Genomic DNA, 25,108 nt, shown 5'->3' with positions numbered 1-25,108 from the left:
AAAACCGCACACGTCCTTCTACGTTACAACACGTTGGGGAACCTGTCAGGATGTTAGCTCTGTCCACTGGCTGGTTGCTGCAGGCAGCTGTGCTGTCTGTCCAGGATGATTCCCTCTGCAGGAGCAGCTTGCATTCTTTCAGATGTAGAGCTGCATTTCTTTTGTATTGAATCTGCCACTGGATTACTCAGGGAGACCTCTGGGCTGCCAAGGTTAGCTGGATTACAGGGATGTAGGAAGCCTCGGTGGAGTTATTCAACTCTCCTGCAGGACGGAGAATGTACTTCTCAGGGGTATTTTGTTGTATTGCCTCCCAAAATTGAGTCTGACGAGTGCAATCCTCCAGTATGCCTTCTTGCTTATATATTTATCCAAGCTGCGAGCTGTACAAAATCAATGTCAGGATCTCTGACTAAGGAATAAATGTGAAATGATGAGCTTTTCTGTTTAGAATTTATTCAAAGATATTCTAAATGTGTATTTTCTTCTTTTTTTTTTTCTTAACCCAAATCATTATTTAACTCCATAGTTAGTGTATAACATTTCCAATAGTTCCTAACATCTCTCTCTCCATCTCCATTCCATACTAATTTAGATCTTCTAGATTCGGTTTCAAAAATATAAAATTACTCAAATCCGGAGACACTGAAAGCATTTCTCCACTTTCTTAGGGAATATGTGGATATTCCCAGTCTCCACACCCATATGGTGAGCAGGAAATAACCTCATCATCCACCATCCATTCATTTGACTTCAACAGTATTTTGGTTGAAGAAGGAGAGGAAGAAGGACTGACTGAGGGAATCCTTTACCGAGCAGAGCCGGCATTGGTTAGTTAGCTTCTGGAAAAAAACAAAAAATCTGAACACCTGAAAAGGGAAAAAGAAATTACACTTTACATGTGATATTTGTTGTGTCCAATCAATACGAAAAGTTTGTTTCTAATTATCCAAACGCATACAGGCATGATATTAGGTGCCATTAAATTAAGGGTTATATTAATGTCATGTAAGCAGTACTTTGTAGTTAAACACATCTAGAATTAGCGACACAAAAATCATTCAATGCGATCATAATTTCACCTCTCTGTGACAAGACAGCAATGTCCATTTAATGGCCGAGTTGGTTACGCTGCCATGCATTATCACAGATCGACACCAGCGACGCAGACCTGTGTGATGAAAAGGTGTTGGATCGTACTTACTCCGGGATGGAGGACGACACTTTCCAGGCATCCATGATCGCGCTCCACGGCAGCAGCTGCAGCACAGACCTGGATTACCTGCACTCATCCACACCTAAGGTAAGCAAACAATCCTTACGTCCCAAACTAATTAAAACCAGACGCACGGCTCGAAATGATTTCCTCATTTCATCAGGTGTTACGGTAACAGCTGATGCCCTTTGTCGCTATGAGCTGTACAGCGTGTAGTCATTATTTAAGTTCTTTTTGCTGTCGGGAGACAAAATGTCATGAGGTATGTTTTTCTTTTTGATAGGGTAGTAACCATATCACTGTTGTTGTAGGAGTTGTAAGCCACGGTCGATTCTTTCGCCTCAGGTGCCCCTAGAGCAGCAGCTCCCCAAATGGATATAAAATTATAAAGGAAATATACAAAAGAAGAGCAGCCCCTGCACTTTCTTCAACGTACCAGTGCTCCCACTTTTCCCAAAGGTCACGGCTGCCCTTATTTGTAGGACCGCCCCGCATCAACGCGACAACTTGTGGCATTTTTCACAAAACACATCCAGAGTGCTTGTTTGAAGCAGCTCGGTCTTTGTGTGGTGATAAGCTCTAAATAGAGGCAACGCGTACGGGCAAATGTTGATAAATCTCAGAGGCAGTAAAAGGTTTTTCCAGATTTCTTTGCTTTCTAGTCCACAACAGAGCAACAATATAAAGGTCACCAGAGTGTCAGTTAGCCTTCAAGTCACTGTGACAGCTCTTTTTTCCTTTCACTTCATCTTTGCATAATCAGTAAATACACAAGTGTAGTTAAAAAGACGTTTTGACATGTTTGGGAAGTCCTTTTAAAATCCAGAATAAATAAAAGAAATACCGCTTGTTCCCATAAATGTCTTTTCTGTTTTCAGACATAGTATGATGAGCCGTAACCTTGTAGCGCTTTGAGTTTAGGCATCTCACCTAGATGTTATAGCTCAATTTAACCTAAATTTATTGCACTCACTTATTTAAATTAAGCTTCCTGTTTCATGTTTTATTCTACACATCTGCTTCTTGAGACCCACTAGCGTTACATATTTAATCCTTTTTTACGTACTTTACTTCAAGCTCCCAAAGGGATTTTCTTGCTGAGATTCATTACCAGCCAGTCCGGGTCCAATAAAGTCTTCAATGCTGTATAATAAAACTGCATATTGTGCATTTTGGACCACCGGTGAATTTATGCCATGTTCTATTGGCCACTGATGGCTTTTCTACGGCTCGTTACAGGGAGGGTAGGATGGCGACCGAGCAAGACGAAGTTCTCCCCGTTGGGCAGTTGTCTAACTAACAGAGTGGAATGTTCATTCAGTTGATGTGCTTTGTTTTACCCCAGCTGACAGCTCGCCTGAGCTTGTTGGATGAGCATCCCTGCTTTGGAACACCGGCCGGCCTCGCGGACAACACTCAAGTGTTCTCTCCGGAGGCATTGGCCTCTTACAGTCCTACAAGTTTGCCGGCTTTTAATGCCATTCTCGGCGGTTCGGATCAGTACCTGGCCCAGCCCCTGAACAAAGAGGAACCAGTGGAGTGCTCAATCTCATACAGCCCGTTTGCTGAAATAGGGAGCAGGTGTAATGTCCAGGAGGAACCTGCGGAGTCCCTTCGCTATCAGGAGGAGCCTGTTATCTCGTTTGGAGATATTGGAGACATCAGAATTTTGATAAAGGTAAAGAAATTCACATGTGATGAATCATGGAAGTAGTACTCTGTTTATTTGATGAATGATAGTTAGTCGTCGCTATCCTATTAACATCACAGATATGTCGAGGTGTGTTATAACAGCTGGAAAATAATCGTACTTAATCTGTTTTTGACTGGAATATCCTCCCAAATAAAGTCTCTTCAGTCAGAGGCTCCTTTCAAATACTAGACAAACAACGTTCCAAGCTTATTTGTTTACGAATCATTTTCGCAGCCAAATTGATGCACCTACCTCCTCCCGAGAGACTCCACTTTGTTTGGAATACAGCCTAATATTTTCATTTGCTGTCATGAATAATTGTGTTGAATTATCACCTTCAAGGACGAGGACACCGGTGCAAAAGAATCGACAGAAGACGGCGACAAAGGAGTGCTGACCTCTGGGAGCAATTTTGAAAGGACTATCACAGTTGTCAAGGGCAACTCCAGCCTCGGTTTGTGTTAATTTCTCCACATTCTTTTATTTGTTCTTTCTATTTATTTTCCACCCCGTCCTTCATGGAGGTGCAGAAGTGTTAATGAGGTGGCAGGATTGAAAGGCATATTTTGGCCTTTACAGTACTTTTGTCTCATGTTTTATAAATCCCTGTTTCGAGGCAAAATGATAGAAGCTATATTTGGCTGTTTTCCACTCAGAAAGGGTAATTCCATTTCTATACAGAATATTTGCATTTCAAAACCTACCCGAGGGGCCGCTGCGAGCTCAGAGAATACGAAGTTTGAACTTCTGAAACAAATAGGTGTTATCAAGACAGTTTAAAATCTTCAGTTCCTCACTGAAAACAGTCTCTCATTTTGCTCTGCTGTTGTCTTTGAAGTTCTTTTTTTTGGTAGTCAGTGGAAATATTCTGCATAATGTATTTGCCCTTTTTTCCAATGTATTTTTCTACCTTTAATTTAAGATCCAAATCCACACTTATGTTATTTTTATGGTCTTTGCAAATGAACTCCCACACACTGAGCTGCTACTTAAGAGAGTTTGAAATTTAGTTGAAAGCCGTGAAATACACTGTGCCCCAGCTGGATAAAGAGAAGCGCATACGTGCAAATTACTTGCCTCACATGCCTCTTCTTCTGTTTACAGTTAAGTCTCTAGATATATCCTGCCAAACTCCTGAGCCGAGAATGATGCGAAAAACAAATGTGTGACTACTTTGACAGTTTCTAGGATTAGTTTTTGCGAGGACATGAAATTATTGTCTTGTTTCAGACTTGACTCTGTGTCTGCAGATCGCAGCAAGAGTGTTATGGATCAAAATTCAAGGTTAGCGCATAAAACTTTCCACGCTCTACCTTAAAGGGATGACGGTAAGCGCCATGAAAGACAGTTTGGGGATGCTGATCCGCAGCGTAATCCACGGAGGCTCCATCAGCCGCGATGGACGTCTGGGGGTTGGTGATCTCATCTTGGCTATAAACGGAGAGCCCACTGCCAACATGACCAACGCCCAGGCTCGTGCCATGCTCAGAAGACACTCTCTCATTGCACCAGACATGGGGTAAGAGACTATAATTAAACGGTAGTGCATCATCTGCATACGTGTTTAGGTAGTTGGCTGAATACGGTTTTGCTAATTTAGCGATGTACTGTAGGCCTCTTAAACTGTCTTTATACTCAATGAAATGCTACACCTGAACTTTCCCTAAATACAGAATAAAAGGAAGTCCACCGTTATAAATGCATGTAAATGTTAGTATTTTGCATTATATAGAATTTACGCCAATGAAATCATCTGTCGCTCCTCTCATCTTTTTCTGTATTAACGTGAGGTGGTGGAAACAGGTCTTTTTAAAGGACCAGTGTTGGTAAGGTTGTAGAAAACATGGCAGACATGTGTAAATATAAAGGGCTAATTCTAAGCTAACAAAAATAAAAATTTGATTATTTCTATTTCTGTTAACAAATCCTACACACTGGAACTTTAATTTGTAACTCGACTAAGACTTGGAAACTTCTTTGGACACGAATCAAGAAAAACTGTCTAGGAACACAGGAAATGGTGTTATTAAGTGATGAATCCTGTTAACCCACAAAAGCTACAGTATGTTCACCCTGCCCTTTGAAGAACAGACGGTAAATTGGATGTGTTCTGCCTGCTGAACTAAACTTGGCAGCGTGTTAGCTTCGGTGCATAAATCCACTCTTCACATTCTAGATCTGCTTGTGCACCTGAGGACGATCTGTGCCCGTTTTATGTGTGAGTATGACTAACTTACACGCTGGTGGTGTTTCGGCGAGAAGCGGCCATCTTGGTTTCCTTCCTCTCATTCTCTAAATCCGCTGCCGTGCTTCACTCACTGCAGTCTGTTAAAGAGTGTTATCCAGATTTCAGCACAGGGTCAAAACTGTGCAAAAAAAAAAAAAAAAATCCTTTATTTTGATATTAAATTGCTGAATATGCTGTTTATAATATCAACCAGAAACACTGATTAACATATTAATTTTGCAGTAACATACCACTTAATTATACATTTTGTCTTGTATCAACAAAAGTCATCTTAACACACATATCTGGATAAATCTTGACAGACTGTTTCACTACTAAACTTTCTGAATAACTCATCCCAGTATTTTTGTGACTAACTCGATTAGCACCATTTCTAACCCACCGCCTTTTTACTTATCACTTATTGGTATTTAAGCTGTGCCTTGTCCCTCACCGCCTGTTGTGATGTCCCTAATGAACCGACTTATCTGTTCCATTTATTTCACCGGGATCCATTTTCCCGTGTCTGCATGCCGTCACATTTAAAACGAAATAATAAATCAACCCATCTGCTGAAGATCTGTCAGCTTCACTTAGATGTGTTAATGTGCCCTTCAGAATCAACTTCACTCTGAATTGTTTTGAAATGGGCCTCTAAGTGGGTGTCACAGTTTGTCAGCTATCTTTTGCTTAATTTCCTCAGCGAATGAGTAGTCTCTGTTTCAGTTAATAATAGATGCAACGCAGCCTTCGGGTTTGAAGCGTGTTCGCCGTGCAGTAGGTGACTTGATTTGCTCAGACATTTATGAAGGTAAACACCTGTTTTGAGCAGTCAGATGTCAAAGGCCCATATATAATTCATTGACTCCTCACCTTGGACTGATATGGAGACTGCGTTTACTGAGAAATAGACTGAGGTCTGCGCTCCTGCAGTCTTGTGCACGAAGCTAAATCTGACGGAGAAAAACAATCTTCTGAATGTAAACGCGCAGATTCAGAAGAAGCTTCTTTTTTTTTTTTTGTTCAGTGCTTTTGCACCACTCGAGACTTCACCGCAAGTTCTCAGGTTTTTTTTTTTTTTTGGTGAATTACTGATGTAATGAATAGGAGCATGATTGCCACTGCGTGGGTAATGGAGGTTCTAAATATGAATGTGGATTCACTTATGTGCTTGTGTGTGCTAAAGTGTGTGTATATATATATATATGTGTGTGTGTGTGTGTGTGTGTGTTCAGCATCACATACGTCCCAGCTGAGTATCTGGAGGAGTACAAGGCGAGCCTAGAGCAAACTAAAGATGATGTCTACCCTGAAGCAGTTCCAGCCCCTTTGCCGCCTCCAAAGTACGTTCTCATAAACTCTAACTTTCCTCACGTAATTACAGGTGAACTTAAAACGGCTCTGTTGAGAGTTAAAAAATGTTTGTGTATATCTGTGCGGGCTTCCAAAAAAGCTCAAGTTATTCTTTTTTTTTAACCATATAATATTTTTTGTTGCTCCGTAGTACCACTGGTGGTTTAAGAATCTCTACAGTCCCTTTAAATGAGGTTACTTACCATGATGAATGGTTTATGTCCCTACACCTGCAATGATCCCCTCGCATTCACTTGAATCTTTTTTTTAAGACCTTTATCCGTCTTTTACCCTCCGTTATAATACTTTCAGAGATGTTCCCAACCTCCCCGAGCGAGAAGACGGAGAAGGAGAGGAGAGCGCCTCGTACAGCAACTGGAACCAACCGAGAAAGTGAGCAGACGTTACGTCTAAACGCTTTAAACATATCAGATCAGCACAAAAAAACGCTGCGACTTTGAAGTGAAAATTGCGCGAACCCCTCTGTACCTCCGTCAGAGTGGAGCTTTTCCGAGAGCCGGGCAAGTCCCTGGGGATCAGCATCGTCGGAGGCAGAGGGATGGGCAGCCGCCTGAGCAACGGAGAAGTGATGAGGGGCATTTTTATCAAACACATCCTGGAGGACAGTCCCGCCGGACAGAACGGCACCCTGAAAACCGGAGACAGGATAGTAGAGGTGAGGGAACGTGTCAGGGCGCGGAACGGGTGAAGCTCGCGTCGTTATTTCGTGCTATTTTCAAATCTTTTCCTTGACATTTGTCTCGCAGGTGGACGGAGCCGACCTAAGGGATGCTAGTCATGAGGAGGCAGTGGAGGCCATACGAAGGGCAGGCAACCCCGTGTGCTTCTTGGTACAGAGTATAATCCACAGGCCCCGGGTAAGCTAACAGTAGTCGCCAGCTAATTTCTAGTACCTCAAAAAATAAAAAAAAACTTTTTTCCCGTTCAGGTCATTAAGGGCACTTTCAAAATGGAAAACGTAGCGTCTAATTTTCAAAGTCATTTAGAAACCCTTTATTGAAGTGACAGCAAACTCCGCGCGGCATATTAAATCTGTGAGCAAGTTTTAACCTTTAAAAGCGACACTCGGTGAAAATCACCATATCAACAACAGCGTTTGTTGTTTGAAAGTGCCCTCAGGCCTTTAAAGCATGACTAAGTAGCTTCCTGCTGGGACTGCTACTGGCTAAGCTTCTGTGTCAGATCTCTCACATTCAATCGCTTTTTATGCATTGTAAAATACGAGATATTCCCACATGCTTTCCCTAACACTCTGCTTACTCATTACGCATGTAGCAACTCATAATGTAATGTAATGTGCAGGAGAAGGACACAGTGAGCGCTGCATTGTATTAAAGCAGCTATAACGAGAGTTTTTTCCAATAATAAGTGAGGGGTTGCTTGCAGTGATCGCCAAAGAAAAGCATCTACGCAAAAAGAGGCCGAACTTTCTGCAGCAGTTATAGGAACTATGAAAAAGCTCAGCTCTGAAAAGCGCCAAATACCTCACAGTCATTTCCCAGTTGGCCGAAAGAATCAGTGTATTCAGATGTGCACGCACTTGGGTGAGTCAGTCATAATGTTTTGAAATAAGTTTGGGAATCGGGAGCTCTCTCTTATCTCGTGTCTGCTGAATATGAAGGCAGCAGATGGTTATCTTACATAAGCAGCCAGACCGGAGAGTCGGTGAAACGGCGAGTTTAGCCGCGTTCGAGAGGAGCTCGAACCTCCAACCAGAGCCTTTCGTTGCTCGGTTGCTAGTGGGTTTTTTATTAAACGGTTCAAACTGAAACATTTCCAGTGCTAATGCTAATTTAATCCCGGCAATCTGCCGGCTGTAGCTTCATATTTAGCTTACAAGCAATTGAATCTTATTTGCAGCAATAATATAGCAAACCAGTCCTTTAAAGAAGCTGATTCTCCCCACAGCAAGTGCTTAACTCCAGTATGAGTTGCCTCAGTGCATTGTCTCTCTTCCTCCTCGCTGCTTCCTCAGCCCGAGTCGATATATAACCCAGCTCCATCGCGAGCTGTAGAGAAACACACCTCTGCTTTCACATGCGTGCCACATCGCACATGTCAGGTAATCCGTCTCTCTCTTTTCGTCCGCCTCATTTCTGTTGCATCAGCTATCCATCACACTTAATCTCAGTTGCATTATCTCCCCCCCCACCCCCCCGCTCCTCCTCCCCCTTCCTTTTGTCTCTCGCGCCGATAGCTGAGCCTTCCTTTTTAACTGCGTCTTTGACTTTGATAGAGACATGATGTGTGTATTTATGGGAATGGAGACAAAGTGGAATTGGAGGTGCCATCTGGGAGAGAGAGGGGGGAGTGAAGGTTGACGTTAATATGCAGACGTCGTGTTCTGACCCTAACGGAGACGTGACCCACAGTGGTGGTTTTTAATCAAGTGGTCAGCGAGTGGTAAAATTAATTTGGTCTCTTGAAACATTTTGGGGGGAAAAAAAAACGAAACGCTGCTACTCATTACACATGCAGACTTCACAGTAAATTTGAGACCATTTAAGGAGTTATTAAAATTTTATAGCTATCTCCTATAATGATATAATATTCTATATCAACTGTGCAGCACCGGGGTTGCCAACTTTCTGTGTGAAGTTTTCAGATATAATGCTGATGCGAATTTCAACAGGTTCCTCATAAGCGGGAGATATACAGTTACAATCGTGGACAGTAAATTGCGCAGATTGCTTCATCTCCTCTGCGGTGGCTGCCGGGTGCAGAAGCATAGAGCCGAAGGTTATTGAGAACCCTGCTATTTTAAATAGTCCTGGAGGAGGGAGTTCAAGTATTTATTTATGGGATGCAAATCCCCCCAAACATGCTGTATGTTTAGTTTATTAGTTATATCCGTGGATAATGACCATTTATTTAGTACAACAACGCCATTGTTACAACCTGTGGCCATGTTTTAAATCGGAACTTGCTCATGATATAGTCTGTACAGCTCTTGCTCTAAAAATGCTTATAATCACAAAGTAATTTGCCATTTGATCCTTACCATTCTGTATCTGTGTCGGGGGTCATTATAAATAATGAAATGTGTAAATGCACACAGCCCTCCACACCTGGACTACAGTCGACAGCACAGGAGACGTCATTAAGAGTGAGCCTCATTAATATGATGCATGGTCTTAACCACATTAAAAGTCGTATTATTTTTTTAAATGTCACCTGATTACGTTGGCAACCCGGAAAATATAAAATGAGTTAGGGGAATCATTTGTGTCTGTGGCTAAAGAAAGTCATGGCATGAGTGAAATTCATTAAAAAAACTGACTAAACAGTTAGAAAACATATCATTTTGATTGGCTGAAACACAACAACGCTGTTTCAAAAAGCAGCCACCGGGGGCCAGAACGCCAGACTCACGCCGTCTCCCTTTTAAGTTTCAGATCCTTGTCTTGTAAGCAATGAATAATCTCGGGGTAGCCCGGAGGAGCCTTTGAAACATTTTGTTAAACTGTTTCTTGAAAAAGAGGCTTTTCTCTGATTCTTTTTATGTAAAGGAAATCGCCATCCTCAAGGAAAGCGCTCGCTTTAATGGTGACTCATTTAAATAAAAACCCGAGGTGCTCTCGGTCCTCCTCACGCACACGCCCCGTTTTTTTTTTTTTTTTTTTTCATTCCTCCCGGACGGCTTCCGATTCAATTTTGTCGGGGAGGCTCGGCCGTCATATTAAACGTTCCTCCTGTCGTCAGCTTGTTGGTCTTGTGTTGCTTTTAGAAGCCGCCCCTGCCCTTTCTGCAGCTAAACGGCGGCCGCGGGTCGAGCCTGTGCAGCACTAACCAAACCCGCTTAGCGCCTGCCCTCCCTCAGGTTAGAGAGACACCCCACGCCTGTGTCTGCTTGCCTGTGTTTGGGTGTACAGTCAAAAGTTTGGACTCACTGAGTCGAATGAGAAGGTGTGTCCAGACTTCTGACTGGTGTTGCATGTCTGTTTTGAATCTTTTATCTGTTTTCCTATTATAATTTATGCCCCTGTGCTTTTTTTTTTTTTTTTTTTTTTTATTGTCTTCGTTGCAACAAATTCAAAATTGTTGAGGCTTTTACTGTAAGTGCTTTTTATTTTGCTCCTGTCCCCGGCTTTTGAAAGGCAATTTTTTTTTTTCCAATTATCCCTCAAACGCTGTCCCGAGTGCCTCATTGCCAGCGAACAGAAAAGACAGCTTGATTAGACAGTCGGCAGGCAACACAAACACGGCTATCCGAGGGCCTGGAAACGCCAATATCTGCGCCTCAAGATGCCAGAGTTTCTGGTTAAAGCCTTTTTTTTTTTTTTCGATCATCATGAGGAAACGGTCAAGCTTGGATGGACGCGTGGAGCTGGGCAGCCTTTTCCACGCGACGCACAAACGTTCTGGCACGTTTGAGTTTTCTGAAATCGCCAAAAAATTAAATCGAAGAGATTTGTTTTGTTATTTTGATTTTATTTTATTTTGTTTCTATTTGAGAAATGGGTATATTTCTTCGTTTAAAACCAGATGGTTTATCTCAACGCAGCATATTGTGCACGGTTTTATTCATTCAGAACACTTTATGACTTTGTAGGAACTTATTAATATTTATGGGATTACTGTGTTTGAAGTGCGCAGCGGTCTGATGCCGTATCTTCCGCTTATCTGGTGACATTGAAGTAGATATTATTACTCCGCTCTCCAAACGTGACGCAAATTAATTTGAAGGCGTCGCTACCTGGCGCCGAGTCGAGTGATTTACCCTCGTGTCTGTCTTTAACGCAACAGTCGTCGATAACGGACTCCAGCGAGGAGAGGGCCGCCGCCGCGACGAGGGCCGCCAAGAACAAGGTTGGTGTTTTCGTCTAATACCGGCTTCCTTGTACTTGTCGTAGTTTTGCCGTGAGCGATTTAGTTCGCCACTGAGTTCAGTAAAACAGTCTGGAGACGCGTCGTCGGCGGCAGCGCTGACACGCGTCTCGCGAGCGTTTGTCTGTCAGGAGTGTGTTGCCTTCTAAAGTTGTTTTCTCTTCTCTGTAGGAGGGTGACAGTCACAGTAGACTTTACCTCCGCCTCTCCCCAACTAACCCTTTCACTCCTACCCCGTTTAAGGTTTGTGGGTCTCTGTGTTGTGCTTTTCCCTTTTCCTACAAACATGTTGACGATACAGCCCGTGCGCCGGCTGTATTCTAACATGCTGTACGTGCATACACGTCCCCTAACGCCTCCTCTCGTCTGCCCCGCATCCTTTTGAGTGTTTTGTGAAATCAGAACCTCTTTCTGTTGTCTGCTTTTAGTCTCTAAATAAATAACGGAATCAATACCCGCTTTACTCGCTGACAAAAGACAGTTGTACAGATTTGGCTTGTTAAACCGTTTGTCTTTTAAATTTGAGAAGAACCACAGATTAAGTAATCAGATGTTTTTTTTCTTTTGAGTTTGAGGTAAGTGAACACGTGGATGCATTTGATTATTAATTTGACAGTCGAGTGATAAAATGTGTTTTAATTTGAGCCTATTGCATAAACCCATTGCATACATAAGACTAACTTCTCAAACCGATAACGCAAGCATTTGATTCCCGTCGATTACATCAACGGTTCTCGTGTGCCTTTCCATCTCTGCAAACCTGACAAACTGATTTAAACTTCAGCGCAGCCTGCTTTCCCCTCGTTACCTTTTTCACCGATCGACTGTTTTCCCTGACTCCCATCTGTGGCGTAACAGCTGGCGAAGCGCGAAGTGGCGAGAGCGTCTCCCACCAGCGCCGTCCTCCCACTCCCGGTGGTGCCCCATGTGGGAGAGACCGACGCAGACACGCTGATAGAGAGCCCTGGCAGACCCGCTGAGGCAGCAGCTGAGGACAAGGAGGAGGAGGAGGAGCGGGGAGAGGAGGAGGTGGAGGATGAGTTTGGATACAGCTGGAGTGAGTTTCGGTTTTCAATTTTTTCTCAATTAGGAGGAGAAACGTACATTTTTATTAGATTCTGCTCTCACTCGGCTCGTTTGAATTCTTGGTGTGAATATGACCTGTGGTAGTTATAGATACGCCCACCACACACCTCACATTTTCACCTAAATGAAATGGATTATTAGAAATCATAAAAATCTGTTTACTTGAGGTACGCGTGCAGTAACCGAAAACTGCCACAAGAGGTCCTCCGAGATGCACGTTTGTGCTCCCTGACCATAACTCTATCCCCCCAATGCACAGCCTGTAATAAAAGTGGACGCACCGCAGCACAACCTGAAGGACTCCATGTCCGCTTTAGGCCGCCGACATCCGTATGTCAACTTAAGGATCCATCCAGTGCTCTGAAGAGAATGATACCAGGCAAAAAGGATAAAGGGCAGATTTCTAGCCTTAAAATACCTGGGACTGTGGAGAATACGTGTGTGTGTGTGTGTGTGTGTGTGTGCATGTGTGTGTCTAAGATAGACAGAGCCATCCTTCGGGAATAAGATTGATGAGGTTGGGCTTGGGGAGGTGAGTTGTGGAGATTAGTCCAGGACTGATGGTTCAACAGTGGCAGAGAGCCCAGAACAACAGGAGCCCATTGGTCTGAACACCGGCTATCTAACACGCCAGAGACAGTAGAGGTGGAGCGAGAACGAGAACAAAAGAGGAGAGATTAAGACAAAGAGATAGAGGGGGGAGGACAGAACATTCACACTTTTACCATTTCAAACTTTCCCTCTGTATTTCGCTGAATCCTAATTTCCTCCCTTGTTCGAGCGACCTCACGCGAACCGAGAGGACTCGAGACAGTCCTGGCACCGTTTGGCCGTATCGTCAGCTTACACCCGTCTGCACGTGCCTCTTTCTTTCAGAGAACATAAGCCAGCGCTATGGCAGCCTCCCAGGTGTGCTACACATGATCGAGCTGGAGAAAGGCAAGACGGGCCTGGGCCTCAGCCTGGCGGGGAACAGGGACCGCTCTCGCATGAGTGTGTTCGTGGTGGGAATAGATCCCAGCGGGGCGGCCGGCAGGGACGGACGCATGGTGGTGGGGGACGAGCTGCTGGAGGTGAGACGCGTATTTAATTGAGCTCTGAACGGCTCGTCTGGATTTTACGAACGTTTTCCTGATCGTTGTTTGTTTTCTCCCAGATTAACGGACAAGTCCTTTACGGCCACAGTCATCAGAATGCATCCGCCATAATCAAGAGCTCTCCGTCCAAAGTTAAAATCATCTTTGTCAGGTATAATAAAAAAAATCTTTCTATTAACACATCTGTGAAAAAAAAGAAATCAAGGCCACCAGCTGGTAACTGTTTTGGAGATTCTTAAAATGAACCTTAGAAAATGTGTTGCAATGCTGTTAAATATCCAACAGAGGGAGCTATTGTAGCACAACAGAAAGCTGGTGAAGAGCTACATACACAGTCGAATCTAACAGCTTTCCCTCACATATAAAACTGTTAACTCCAGTATTAAACACTATAATATTTAATACTTTTTTTAATGAAAATGTTACACATAATTTAAAACCGTCACTGATCTGCTAACAGCTACAGCTCTGTATGATACTAAACAGTCATTATAAGCTAATCCATGCATTAAAAAAGTCAGCATAGAAAAACAAAACTAAAAATCTAGTTTTCATAAAATCCCTTTGTGTTACGTAATAGGCACATATTTGTTCACATGTCACCACAGCGTCAGACATGTCTGCCCCTTGACCCTCCTTCGCCCTTTTTCTCCACATCCCACTTAACTCACATCCCTTTCTTGACCCCCTCGTCCGAGAGAGAGAGAGACGCTGCGATCAGGTCGCGTAAATCACGGCCGCGCCGCCGCCAAGCAGAAGAGCGGCGATTTACGTGAGTTATGACCCTGTGAAACAGGAACACGGAGGCGCTGGACCAGATGGCTGTGGGACCGGTGAGGGAGCACGAGGGAGACGCGGCGGAGCCCCGCGCCGAGGTACGCATCCGCAGACGCACATCATGCAGCTATTAGAGAGTGACGTCGGAGCCGCGTAAACCGTTCATTTGCGTCTGGCCCTCGTGCAATTTAGTTTTTACTGTCTCACGCTTCGGAATTGTTTTCATGTATGCCAGTAGCTTTGTGTGGTCCCTGAGTTTCGAACATCCTGTGCCTGTGCGCGACTCCCGAGACACCCAAAAACCACAAACAGCAGTGTGGATGCGCGCAGTGCCGTATTCCCACCAGCCAACAGACACGCACTCGGGCTTTATTTAGCGTACCAACCACTTGTTGTTTCCCTCGCAGCCAGAAACAGACGCTGATGCTAATGGTGACGCTGATGCCTCAAAGCACGTCCATCACATCGTGAAGATGAAGGTGAGATGCACTGGCTGGTCCGTGGATATCACACACACACACACACACACAGAGAAGGGAGTCATGGTCTTCTGAATTAGCACATAAAGACGATAATAGGAAGAAAGACTAAGAAGCGGCGCAGTAATGAGGGTGGGATCCACACAAAAACCTTGAAGAAAGACAGACAGGGAGCACACAGGAGCAGCGGAGTCTGACAAGCTGCCAAGATGGAGAAAAGAGGGTGGAATAAAAGGGTGAAGAAAACAAAACAACGGGGAAAGAGGAAGTTCTGAGAGATCTTAAAGGCTCGTTTCACCCATATAATAAATAAAAATGAATAGATTCTTTTCTCCTGTGGGGTCTGCTTTCTCAAAGGTCACCGTTTGATCCATTCAGCGCCACCAGTGAAATTCAATTCAGTCCCACAGCACTGAAGTGGGGAGGAGAAGTGTCAACAGCGGATATCTGAAGAACTCAGCAAATAGTCTGCCAGCAAGAATAATTACCTGCAGCGTGAAGTGGGAAAACATGTTTAGAGTTTGACAGAGAACAGCGGAGAAAGTGAGAGCACAACTTAGTTTGAAAAGCTCCAGCGCCCAGATGGGACTCTGCTTATACTGTATTACATAAGGCAACAGGGGATGACGGTGTCAAAGCCGCCGGGCAGATCATTGATATGAATGTATAAGCCCACTCTGGGAACACAGCAGGACTGAAATGACGCAAGGTGAAGCTGTAACTAATTATCTCCCTGGAAGTAATTGTTGACAGTAGTTTTGTCAGCTGGTGCGGCTCCATTATTCAGCACATGTTAAAGCTGCGCGGCTCAGGCTGCATGTTTTTGCTCCCCGCAGTTCTTCAACCGCGTTCATGCGCTTTACGTGAATGAATGTCGCTCCAAATTGCGATCGTGCACTAATGTTTGTGTTGTCCACTAGGAGGATGGAGGACTGGGCATCACTTTTGTCGAGGGGAACACGGAGAATGGAGTCGAGATTCAAAGTATATCTGAAGTGAAAGGACACACTGGAAAAGTACGTTTTAAGGAAGGAAAACAGTTTCTGGTACATAAATATTGTTGGCTTTTTGCTAATCCAGGCTCTGATGTGTTGTGATGTGCAGGAGGGCTGCATGAAACCAGGGGACAAACTCTTAGCTGTGAACGGCGAATCAGTGCTCGGATACACAGCTGAAAAAGTACGTGTCATCAGAAATAAACTTTCATTTTATATCCTGTCCTTGAAACTTCTAAGATGATTTCAGTATATCCACGTGTAGGGTTTAAATGTTAGTAGCAGTAGACTTATTTAGAGAACACCAGCAGCCACAGTGTGACAGATGAGGTCCAAATTCTCGTTTCTTTTAGGTCAGTTCTCTATTGAGGAAAGCCAAAGGTCCAGTGAAGCTAACCTTCTCTTCAAATGAGATCCCCTCCTCCCTCTCCTCTCCCCAGTCCACCTGCCAGGACAGGAGCTGCTCAGATGGAGTCCTCGCCGGCCTCCCCAGCATGCCGAGCTCTCCCCCGACCTCCCTGAGTCAACCAGAGGCCGAAGCGGTCACAAGTGAGTCATGCAGTTATTTAATTTGCAGCTAATGTCAGTTTGACTTCTGCTCGTGGAAGAACACAACCACGTGGTGCTTTATATCGTATCTGTTTCAGGTCTGAGTCGCTCGTCCACTCCCTCCACTCTAACCTGCGACCCCACGACCTGTCCCATCATCCCCGGCTGTGAGACCACCATCGACATCTCCAAGGGCCGCACAGGCCTGGGCCTCAGCATTGTGGGAGGCTGCGACACGCTGCTGGTAGGAAACAACAAACTAGCAATAGAAGTCTACTTGGCAGTCGACCAAACATCCTCAGAGCCAAGGAAGGATAGTAGATTAAATGACACAAATAGGCTCAATGAATAAAGTAAATAAAAAAATATACAGTATTTTTTGTATTTTAAAGTGGCTGCAGTGCCAGTTCCCACCCACGATGCCACCCACTTAGAGTCTTTGGTGGTATTGTATCTCAGGTCTGAAATAGCCATGGCAGCTCAAGAATGTAGGAAATGATGTTGTCACAGGCTTCCTCCTCCTCCTGCCATCCTCCCCTCAGCCCGTCCATTCTGTCTGCTCAGTCAGGCTTGGGAGAGCAGCTCATTGTCTGGCCTCGACCACAGCAGACAATATCCAACCCTGGAATGTGACCTCTGGACCCCAAATGATACTCACACTGGAACCCAGGAACACTCACAGACGTAGCACTTGATTGCGTATATGTTTTGCCAACAAACACAAGAACCATTCTGTCCGACAACAAAAGGCTTTTAACTCATTATCCCCTCCTATTTGTCTTTCATTTCCTCCGTGTAAACGGCTTCTCGTGTAATTTCCACCGGCTCCTCTGCATCTTCCTCTCCTGCCACCTACATGTTTACGTGTTCTCTCTCCAGGGGGCCATCATCATCCATGAAGTTTATGAAGAAGGAGCGGCCTCCAAAGATGGCCGACTGTGGGCAGGAGACCAAATCCTTGAGGTGCGGTGAAGTATAAATGAGGGTCACGAACGAGTTCTGATATGAAAGCTTTGGTTTCATGTGACAAATGACCAAAAAAAAAACAAAAAAACAACACATTTAACCAGCACTTTAATCTAAACTACTAGGTTGTGTAATTCTAGCTGAAAACTCGTATGAGTCCCATGTGTCCTACGTGCTTTGACAAGTTAAGTATCAAAGCTCAACTTGGATTTGCCCTCCATCTGACCTCATGCTTTGTGGCAGAGGGAGGCCAGGGGTGGAGCCGGGGACTTCAGTCTATGTGCAGACCTGAACTGAAAGGCACACATGCATGCGTGCACACAAACACCCCCCTGATGACTTAATTGCCCTCCCCTTTTCATCTCTGTCCCCAAACCAGGCTCCTGTGTTTAGAAAATCAGGTCAGAGAGGAAAAGTGAAAAGATTCAGTGGTTTCCTAGTCCACTGCGATGCCATTAGCTGCTATGGAAAGAAAAAATAAATCCTTTGCATGTCCATGGTGAAAGCTAATGCGGTATTTCCCCCTTTTAATGTGGTAGAAAGGAACATAAGTCCTAAAACTGACCGCTCGAGTTTCTCACAGTTTTGTGGAAAGGCCTCCCCGCAGTTAAGTGTTCTAACATGTCCCCGTGATTTAAATATGATGATGTAGTTTCCAAGTGTCTCAGCAGTTTGGGTAATCTAAAGAAGTGTGAGAGTTGTGGTTAAAGAACCTTTTTATAGTCCTCTGCTTTTCTACTCTTGCAGCAGGACCGCAAACGGAAATTTGCCCACACAGATTTAAAACGAATGTTAAATCAGTAGTTTCTAGTTAGAACTGCCCCACATTTCTTCATTACATACCTGGTTTTCTCCCACCGAAGGTGAACGGCATAGACTTGCGAGCAGCCAGTCACGATGAAGCCATCAATGTTCTGCGGCAGACCCCGCAGAGGGTTCGTCTGACGGTCTACAGGGACGAAGCCCAGTACAAAGAGGAGGACCTGTGGGACTCCTTCACCGTGGAGCTGCATAAGAAGCCGGGCCAGGGCCTGGGTCTGAGCATCGTAGGGAGGAGGTGAGAGCGTTTGCAGTTAGATTAGTGTGAAAGAAGTGTTAGCATATTGGTCTGTAAAATACAGGTAAGAGTTAATAGAGGAGTGATCTGTTTTTTTAATTTTCTATTGACTATGGTGTAACTTTGGCACTAGAAGGTTGGCACTGGTCATGAGTTAACATATTGAGAAATGTTATTATCAGAGTAGTTTATAACTGTGTTGTTTTGTTTGTTTTTTTGTTGTTTTAAATGCAGATCGCGGGACCAAAGGTAACCAATTATTAGGACCTTTACAATTAAATCTGTTGTTATACAAATAGAGATGTTACAAACAAATCCGATTTTCATTGCGTTCCATATTATCACATAAGTCACGACTCAGTGTGTGTCACAATATGGTATCAACGCAAAGCTGCGACCTCATAAGATATTGTCATGATACTTACGTCACGATACGTTATTATCACAACACCCTATGTCACGATGCAGTATTATCACAATACAATAGGATAATATCACGATATGTAAGTCACACAATACATAAGTCACAATACAGTAGGATATTACCACGATACAGAAGTCAACACAATACGTAAGTCACTCAGTACGTAAGTCACAATACAATAGGATATTTTACAATACGTAAGTCACATTATAATAGGGTATTATCATGATACTTATGTCATGAGTCGTGATACGTCTACGTATGACTGCCGCATGGTTGGAAGACCCAGGATTAGGCCTTAAGGTGGAAGAGTTCAGGCAGCTCAACGCTTCAGGCGGATCCACTTTTAATATAGTTGTACGTTTCTGCCTCTGTCACTGTGGTTTTGCTACACAAGTGGAAAAAAAAAAAGATAAAATGCTCGAAAGGATGGAAAACACAGTAACACAGACAACATAAAACCCTCGGCTGGAAGGAAAGTGCAAGCTAGCAGTTAGCGGTGAGGGGTTGTGACAGCCAAGTATCTCTGGCTCCGGGACAGAGCGGGATCGGGTTTCTTCGCTTCACAGCTTCTGCTTGGGCTAGTCTTTATCCACGTGGAGATTGGCACCTCAGATATGCAAAATCCACAGCAGTGATTTAAAAAAAAAAAAAAAAAAAAAGAAAGAAGAAGAAGGGCTTAAGATAAAGTTTCTTTTTCCAAGTTGTGTTTTCAAAGATTACAGAGTATGTAGCGTCAAAACCGAACTATGGTCAAAGTGGGAATCTCTGCTTTTAAAAACCCCACTGTATGAGGTGTCTCTAATTGGTTTCACAAGAGGTGCGAGCCAAATGTTCGAGTTCCACTGAAAAAGGTTTGCTGGATAAATAGCGTATTGACAATGACATGTTCAAACACATAATCTGGAGAATGATTCAGACCTGCCAGTAGAGAAGAATGCTGCCCACTGACAGGTCTTCGTCTTTCCGATCTTTCCGATCAGGAACGACACGGGGGTGTTCGTGTCTGATATTGTGAAGGGGGGTTTGGTGGAGACGGACGGTCGGCTGATGCAGGGTGACCAGATACTGTCGGTCAATGGAGAAGACGTCAGGTCAGCCACTCAGGAGGCCGTGGCTGCGCTGCTTAAGGTATTCCCACCACTTTTCGTCGCAATGAATTGAATGAATAAATGACACAACAATTACTAAATGAACAACATTTGTGTTGCAGTGCTGCGTGGGGCCTATTAAGATGGACGTGGGAAGGTTTAAGGCTGGCCCCTTCCACTCTGAGAGAAGACTTTCTCAAAGCAGTCAGGTGATTTACTGCTCATTCAACACGTCTATAGGAACGTCTCTTAAATAGTCACTGGAAAGAAAAACTCAATGCTTTTTGTTACAGATGAGTGAAACCAGCAGCGCCAAGGTGGCCTATCAGTCCGGCTCAGACTCTGGAACCCCTCCAGGTGACCCTGACAAGCCTAGCAGAAGTCAGGAATGTAAGTGTTGCAAGATTACAAGCACAAAATAACAAGCAGAAATAAATCTTAGAAGGCATATCAGCAAATTGGCCACGTACAAAAGGAAATGTTGAGCAACTCGTCTAAATAATGCGTCTGTGTTCAGACCCAGAGCACCAGGACACCAGGACGGTCGAGTTCACTAAAGGCCCCAGTGATTCTCTTGGTATCAGCATAGCGGGCGGGGTGGGCAGCCCTCTGGGTGACATACCCATCTTTATCGCCATGATGAATCCCGTCGGCCTGGCCGCTCAGACCCAGAAGCTCAAGGTATCGATCACCTCTCTCTTCGGCAGAATACAAAACAAAGAATTTGCATCCCACCAGTCCTCGCGTGGGATGTAATGTGAATTATTTACACAGTCTTCTCTGAGTCTCTGAGGCCTCTAAAGGTCAAGAGCCCACAGCCTCTCACAGTGACCTTCGCAGAGAAACTGACAATTGTAACTCTGTCGGGCTCAGACTGGAGGAGGACAATAGCCTTTGCTAACACGGATAATAAATCTCCCACTCGTGCATTAAGATCATTAAACCCATGGAAGGGCTCATTGAAATGAAGAGGGGGAATGTTGAATGCTAAATTCACGCTGCTTTATATTTTCAGTCAGAATGAGAAATGGAGCACTACATAATGAAATTACTCGACTGAACATAAGCACAGTTTTGCGTTTGTATGGCGACGTGAATGAAATCTGCAAACAGGATTAGCCACTGTCTCACATCCTGTTGTCTTGCGCAGAAGTAAGATTGAAACCATAAAAACATCAGCATCTGACCTGCTGTCTATTCTATGCAGATTTCAAGCAGTAATGTGCATTAAAAAAAAAAGAAAAAAGAACTAAGCTGACGTTTTATTTTTCAGATCGGGGACCGACTGGTCAGCATATGTGGAACCTCTGCTGAAGGCATGAGCCACTCACAGGCCGTCACTCTGCTCAAGAACGCCACAGGAACCATACAGCTGCAGGTCTCCCAGATCACACACCCATGCACTTGTTGTCACGCCCTCTGTGTTCCCATCAGATAAACCTGCAGACGATGAGACCATCTGCGGCCGCGCTTGCTTTGTGGTGTATTGTTTCCTTTATCTGTGTACAAAGTTTTCATCTGAAAAGACGTGTGGAAGGGCGACGGCAGCTGACTTTGAAGTAGCCCGAAGCTCGCCTCCCTCATTCAGCACCACCACCATGCTGTCAGTCTTTATCTGCATAGTGCATCGGGTCTACTGTACCATGACAATGTGAATGTTTGTGTGTGTGTCCACATACCTGTAGGTGGTAGCAGGCGGCGACACCACCGTGACAGGTCCCTCTCAGGAGCAGGCAGGTGGGGGTCTTACGCCCAGCTGCATCTTCCAGGATGATCTTGGGTATGAAATTGTTTTTACTAGAAGAGCGTTTGGCTTGGTTGCAACATCCATCTTACCCCTATAGAGTTAGTCTATGACTCTAGATAGGGGAGTGACCTTTTCTCTCTCCAGATTGGTAGTTTTTACACAACATTCAGCCCCCTTCACACTCCAGTTCCTTTATTTTCTCCCTGCACGGTCCCTAAGTCCCTGTTCTTTTCCTACAGCCCACCTCAGTATAAGACCATCACTTTGGACAGGGGACCAGATGGACTTGGCTTCAGTATTGTTGGAGGATATGGCAGCCCACATGGAGACTTGCCAATTTATGTTAAAACAGTTTTTGGAAAGGTAAGTGGTGCAAGCTGAAACAGTTTAATGTTGCAGCGTCAACATGCCTTTTGGCAGAATTTGGCAACACATCTAAAAAGATATTTTTTTCCTGATCAGTTTGGTACTATTGTGCGTCAGAGCTAAAGAGAAATAAATACAGAGATTAGATCTGTGCAGTGGGCATGGTTTTCACATATTTGAGGGGAATAAACAATAGTTTAAAGCACAGTGGAGAACACTGAAATGGGAGGAAAGAGGATGTGTTACTTCATTTTTTAATGAAAAATTGTAGAATCGTGTAAAAGTTTCTACAAATCTTAGAAACTTTTAATGAAATTTTGCAAAAATTTCTCCTGATATTTAGCAAAAGATCTTGCAGAAACTCGCAAAGCTTCTCAAAAACCTCACACAAGTTCATGGGTATTTTTTCCCTCAAAAAGTTTTCTCAAGATCAGGCAAAAGTTTCTGAACATCTCCCATTGTTATTTTACGATCTCACAAAAGCTTTCAAGATCTCAAAAAGTTTCTTAATATCATGCAAAGGTTTACTGAGATGTCGCCAAAGTTTCTCTCAAAAGGAATTTCTCACAAAATTTTCTTGACATATCAAAAATTTTTATAGGATCCTTTATTGAGATGTCACCAAAGTTTCACTCAGAAATGAATGATCTTGTAAAATTTTCTCAAGCTCTCAAAAAAAATTTAGACAATTTTTTATTGAGATGTCGCCGAAGTTTCTCTCCCCAAAAAGTTCTCGCAAAATTTTCTTGACATCTCAAAAAAAACAATTTATAGGGTCCTTTATGAGGTGTTGCCAAAGTTTCTCTCCAAAATTATTTCTTGCAAAAATTTCTTGACATCTCAAAAGTTTTTATACAATTTTTCAGGCATTTCTCAAATTTTTCTGAAGTTAATCTTGTTTGGTTTTCACTTTATATAAAACCTTGTTACCTGTAGGGGGCAGCAGCGGAGGATGGCCGTCTGAAGCGGGGGGACCAGATCATGGCTGTTAACGGGCAGACTCTGGAAGGTGTTACACATGAAGAAGCTGTTGGTATCCTGAAAAGGACCAAAGGAACTGTCACTCTCACCGTGCTGTCATAAACAAACACAGGCATAGGCACACGCACTACCCTCACAACATTTTCACTCCACATCTACACAGATAAAAAATAGCAAGTGTGGCGATGTCATGTCTAGCAGTGGGGCAACTCAACAATATTTGACAGCGAGGTGGATTGTGTTCATCTATGAAGATATGAACACCACATAATGATGAAGAAGCTCACTGCTCCATGTAGCTTTGAACACTGTGATCTGTAAAAGCCTACGACTAGTAGACTTCCATATGATGAGCTCATACATAGCCATACAGTTTTAATCAGCTGACATGTGAATCTCAGAGAGGTTGTAAATAGTATTAGAAACATTCCTTGACTCCGGATTGAATAATTCACTGGACACTGTGGATAGTATTTGCCATTACCTGCATTGGCATAAATGGATTGTTATTTTTTACAACAGAGGAGAAACCTATTTCAAGGTGTTTTTTAACAGTCTGAGGTTTCCTTACAGAAGTGACCTCCTCTAAATTCAAAACATGAAACAGCATTAAAATACCCATAAAGCAATTAGGACATTAGCAGGATTTAGCTAATGGCTATATCAGCTCACATCAGCATTATTCGGCTGTTGCGTTGAACTGCTGTTGGCAATTCATCATATATTTAATTTTTCTGAAAGGCCGTTGCTGCTGTAACTGGAGCTGATCAACTTATCATGAAGTCACTGTTATTTTAGAGTGTTTTCCATATTCTAAACGCACCATTATGTTATTCTCTGAAGGGAAAGATGTGAAGTCACTGATTGAAGGGTGGTTTGAGTGTGTGTGTGTGTGTGTGTGAGAGAGAGAGAGATCTATTCACTGAAATACACCGATCAGCCACAACATTAAAACCACTGACAGGTGAAATGAATAACATTGACCGTCTTGTGACAATTCAGGGTTCTGCTGAGAAACTTCATGTGGATGTTACTCAGATATGTACCACCCACCTAGACCAGACAAGACACCTCTACCCCATAGCAATGACAAGTATCTGTGGGATGATCCACAGAGGCCCCTCCCCTCAACCCATAGGACCCAAAGACCCCCACTAACACCACAGGACACCCTCAGCAGGGACATGTCCATTCTCTGATGAGTCACAACTGTTTTGTAAGCACAAGAGAGACCTACACATTGTAAGGTGGTCATAATGTTATGCCTGATCGGTGTATAGCGCTGCTAAAGCTGATATATTAAGTATTCTGTCACAGTATTTGATTTTTTTAAGTATTAATTTATGTTCACTTCATGTAAGTGCACATTAAAGTGAGTTAGGTTTGAAAGGACAAGCTGTTCAGACTTGTCAGGAAGATTACACAAATGACCTGAGCCCATTTCGATGTTGTTGTGTACCCACAACAGCGTCATCCAGTTCGTAGTTACTGAAGTCATTGCTGTTGTGTGGTCTAGTTTCAGAGAGAAATGTCCCTGTCTTATCACCTTAAATGTGTTTCTAGTGCTGTCCAGGGGACAGTATTGAATTTATTCACACTGAATTAAATAAAAGTGACCTTTGGATTCAGTCAGTGTTTTACTTTTGCATTGTTTCGTACTGCTCTTTGCCTGGAGCACTTGTTTCAGCACCTTCTTCTTCTTCTACAGTAACTGACAGTAAAAGACATGATTATAAATCCTCCAAGAAAACTAACATATGTTATGAAATGAGTAATAGCACTTGTGCGGTGTTAAATTCAGGGCAGCTCTCCCTGTGCACCAGCTGTTCCTGTGAGCGACTTCCACCACGGGCTGAGGTTATTGTAATGGATACATCGCATCTGCTATACATCACCCAGATCAATTTCCTATCAGGGAGATAAAGGCAATTTACTGTTGCCGCAGGTCACATTTAAATGAAAGGCAAACGGATGCGAAAGCTAGTTTAAATGAAATGTACATGAACGAAGATTTATAGGATGGGGATAAATGTGGAACAGCGTGTCTGGTCTTGCTTGAATACACTCTCTGTTTTCACTGGAGACTCAATAAAACCCAGATAGAGAAAGGCAGCGCTCTCCATTAAAATATGGCGTCCCATCTGTCTGTGTGGTGA

General features: G+C 43.7%; 1 protein-coding gene across 10 annotated transcripts in view; it reads left to right on the top strand.

Moving 5' to 3' along the window:
• The window catches only part of LOC125010967 (multiple PDZ domain protein), a 40,121-nt gene extending 16,156 nt beyond the window's left edge, over positions 1-23,965 (top strand). Inside the window, exons 18-50 of one of the 10 annotated variants that reach the window (XM_047589983.1) lie at positions 672-830; positions 1,151-1,303; positions 2,562-2,894; positions 3,252-3,363; positions 4,230-4,428; positions 5,086-5,127; positions 6,372-6,479; positions 6,802-6,882; positions 6,988-7,165; positions 7,257-7,367; positions 8,486-8,572; positions 11,257-11,319; positions 11,509-11,580; positions 12,196-12,394; positions 13,300-13,496; positions 13,580-13,671; positions 14,317-14,395; positions 14,705-14,776; positions 15,697-15,792; positions 15,881-15,955; positions 16,212-16,320; positions 16,419-16,564; positions 17,200-17,283; positions 18,150-18,343; positions 18,578-18,592; positions 19,751-19,898; positions 19,981-20,067; positions 20,152-20,248; positions 20,376-20,539; positions 21,132-21,236; positions 21,544-21,638; positions 21,845-21,968; positions 22,908-23,965. In XM_047589983.1, coding sequence (XP_047445939.1) covers positions 672-830; positions 1,151-1,303; positions 2,562-2,894; positions 3,252-3,363; positions 4,230-4,428; positions 5,086-5,127; positions 6,372-6,479; positions 6,802-6,882; positions 6,988-7,165; positions 7,257-7,367; positions 8,486-8,572; positions 11,257-11,319; positions 11,509-11,580; positions 12,196-12,394; positions 13,300-13,496; positions 13,580-13,671; positions 14,317-14,395; positions 14,705-14,776; positions 15,697-15,792; positions 15,881-15,955; positions 16,212-16,320; positions 16,419-16,564; positions 17,200-17,283; positions 18,150-18,343; positions 18,578-18,592; positions 19,751-19,898; positions 19,981-20,067; positions 20,152-20,248; positions 20,376-20,539; positions 21,132-21,236; positions 21,544-21,638; positions 21,845-21,968; positions 22,908-23,054 — 4,023 coding nt within the window. In that variant the 3' untranslated portion in view covers positions 23,055-23,965. Of the gene's footprint in view, positions 1-671; positions 831-1,150; positions 1,304-2,561; positions 2,895-3,251; positions 3,364-4,229; positions 4,429-5,085; positions 5,128-6,371; positions 6,480-6,801; positions 6,883-6,987; positions 7,166-7,256; positions 7,368-8,485; positions 8,573-11,256; positions 11,320-11,508; positions 11,581-12,195; positions 12,395-13,299; positions 13,497-13,579; positions 13,672-14,316; positions 14,396-14,704; positions 14,777-15,696; positions 15,793-15,880; positions 15,956-16,124; positions 16,321-16,418; positions 16,565-17,199; positions 17,284-18,149; positions 18,344-18,577; positions 18,593-19,750; positions 19,899-19,980; positions 20,068-20,151; positions 20,249-20,375; positions 20,540-21,131; positions 21,237-21,543; positions 21,639-21,844; positions 21,969-22,907 lie in introns of all 10 variants that reach the window. The other 9 variants (XM_047589944.1, XM_047589959.1, XM_047589975.1 and 6 more) reach the window with 9 other exon arrangements.
• Positions 23,966-25,108: the final 1,143 nt, after the last annotated feature.

The sequence above is a fragment of the Mugil cephalus genome, chromosome 1 (genome assembly GCF_022458985.1).
Source record: "Mugil cephalus isolate CIBA_MC_2020 chromosome 1, CIBA_Mcephalus_1.1, whole genome shotgun sequence".
Classification (NCBI taxonomy): Eukaryota; Metazoa; Chordata; class Actinopteri; order Mugiliformes; family Mugilidae; genus Mugil; species Mugil cephalus.
This window is presented reverse-complemented; position numbering and strand designations above follow the sequence as displayed.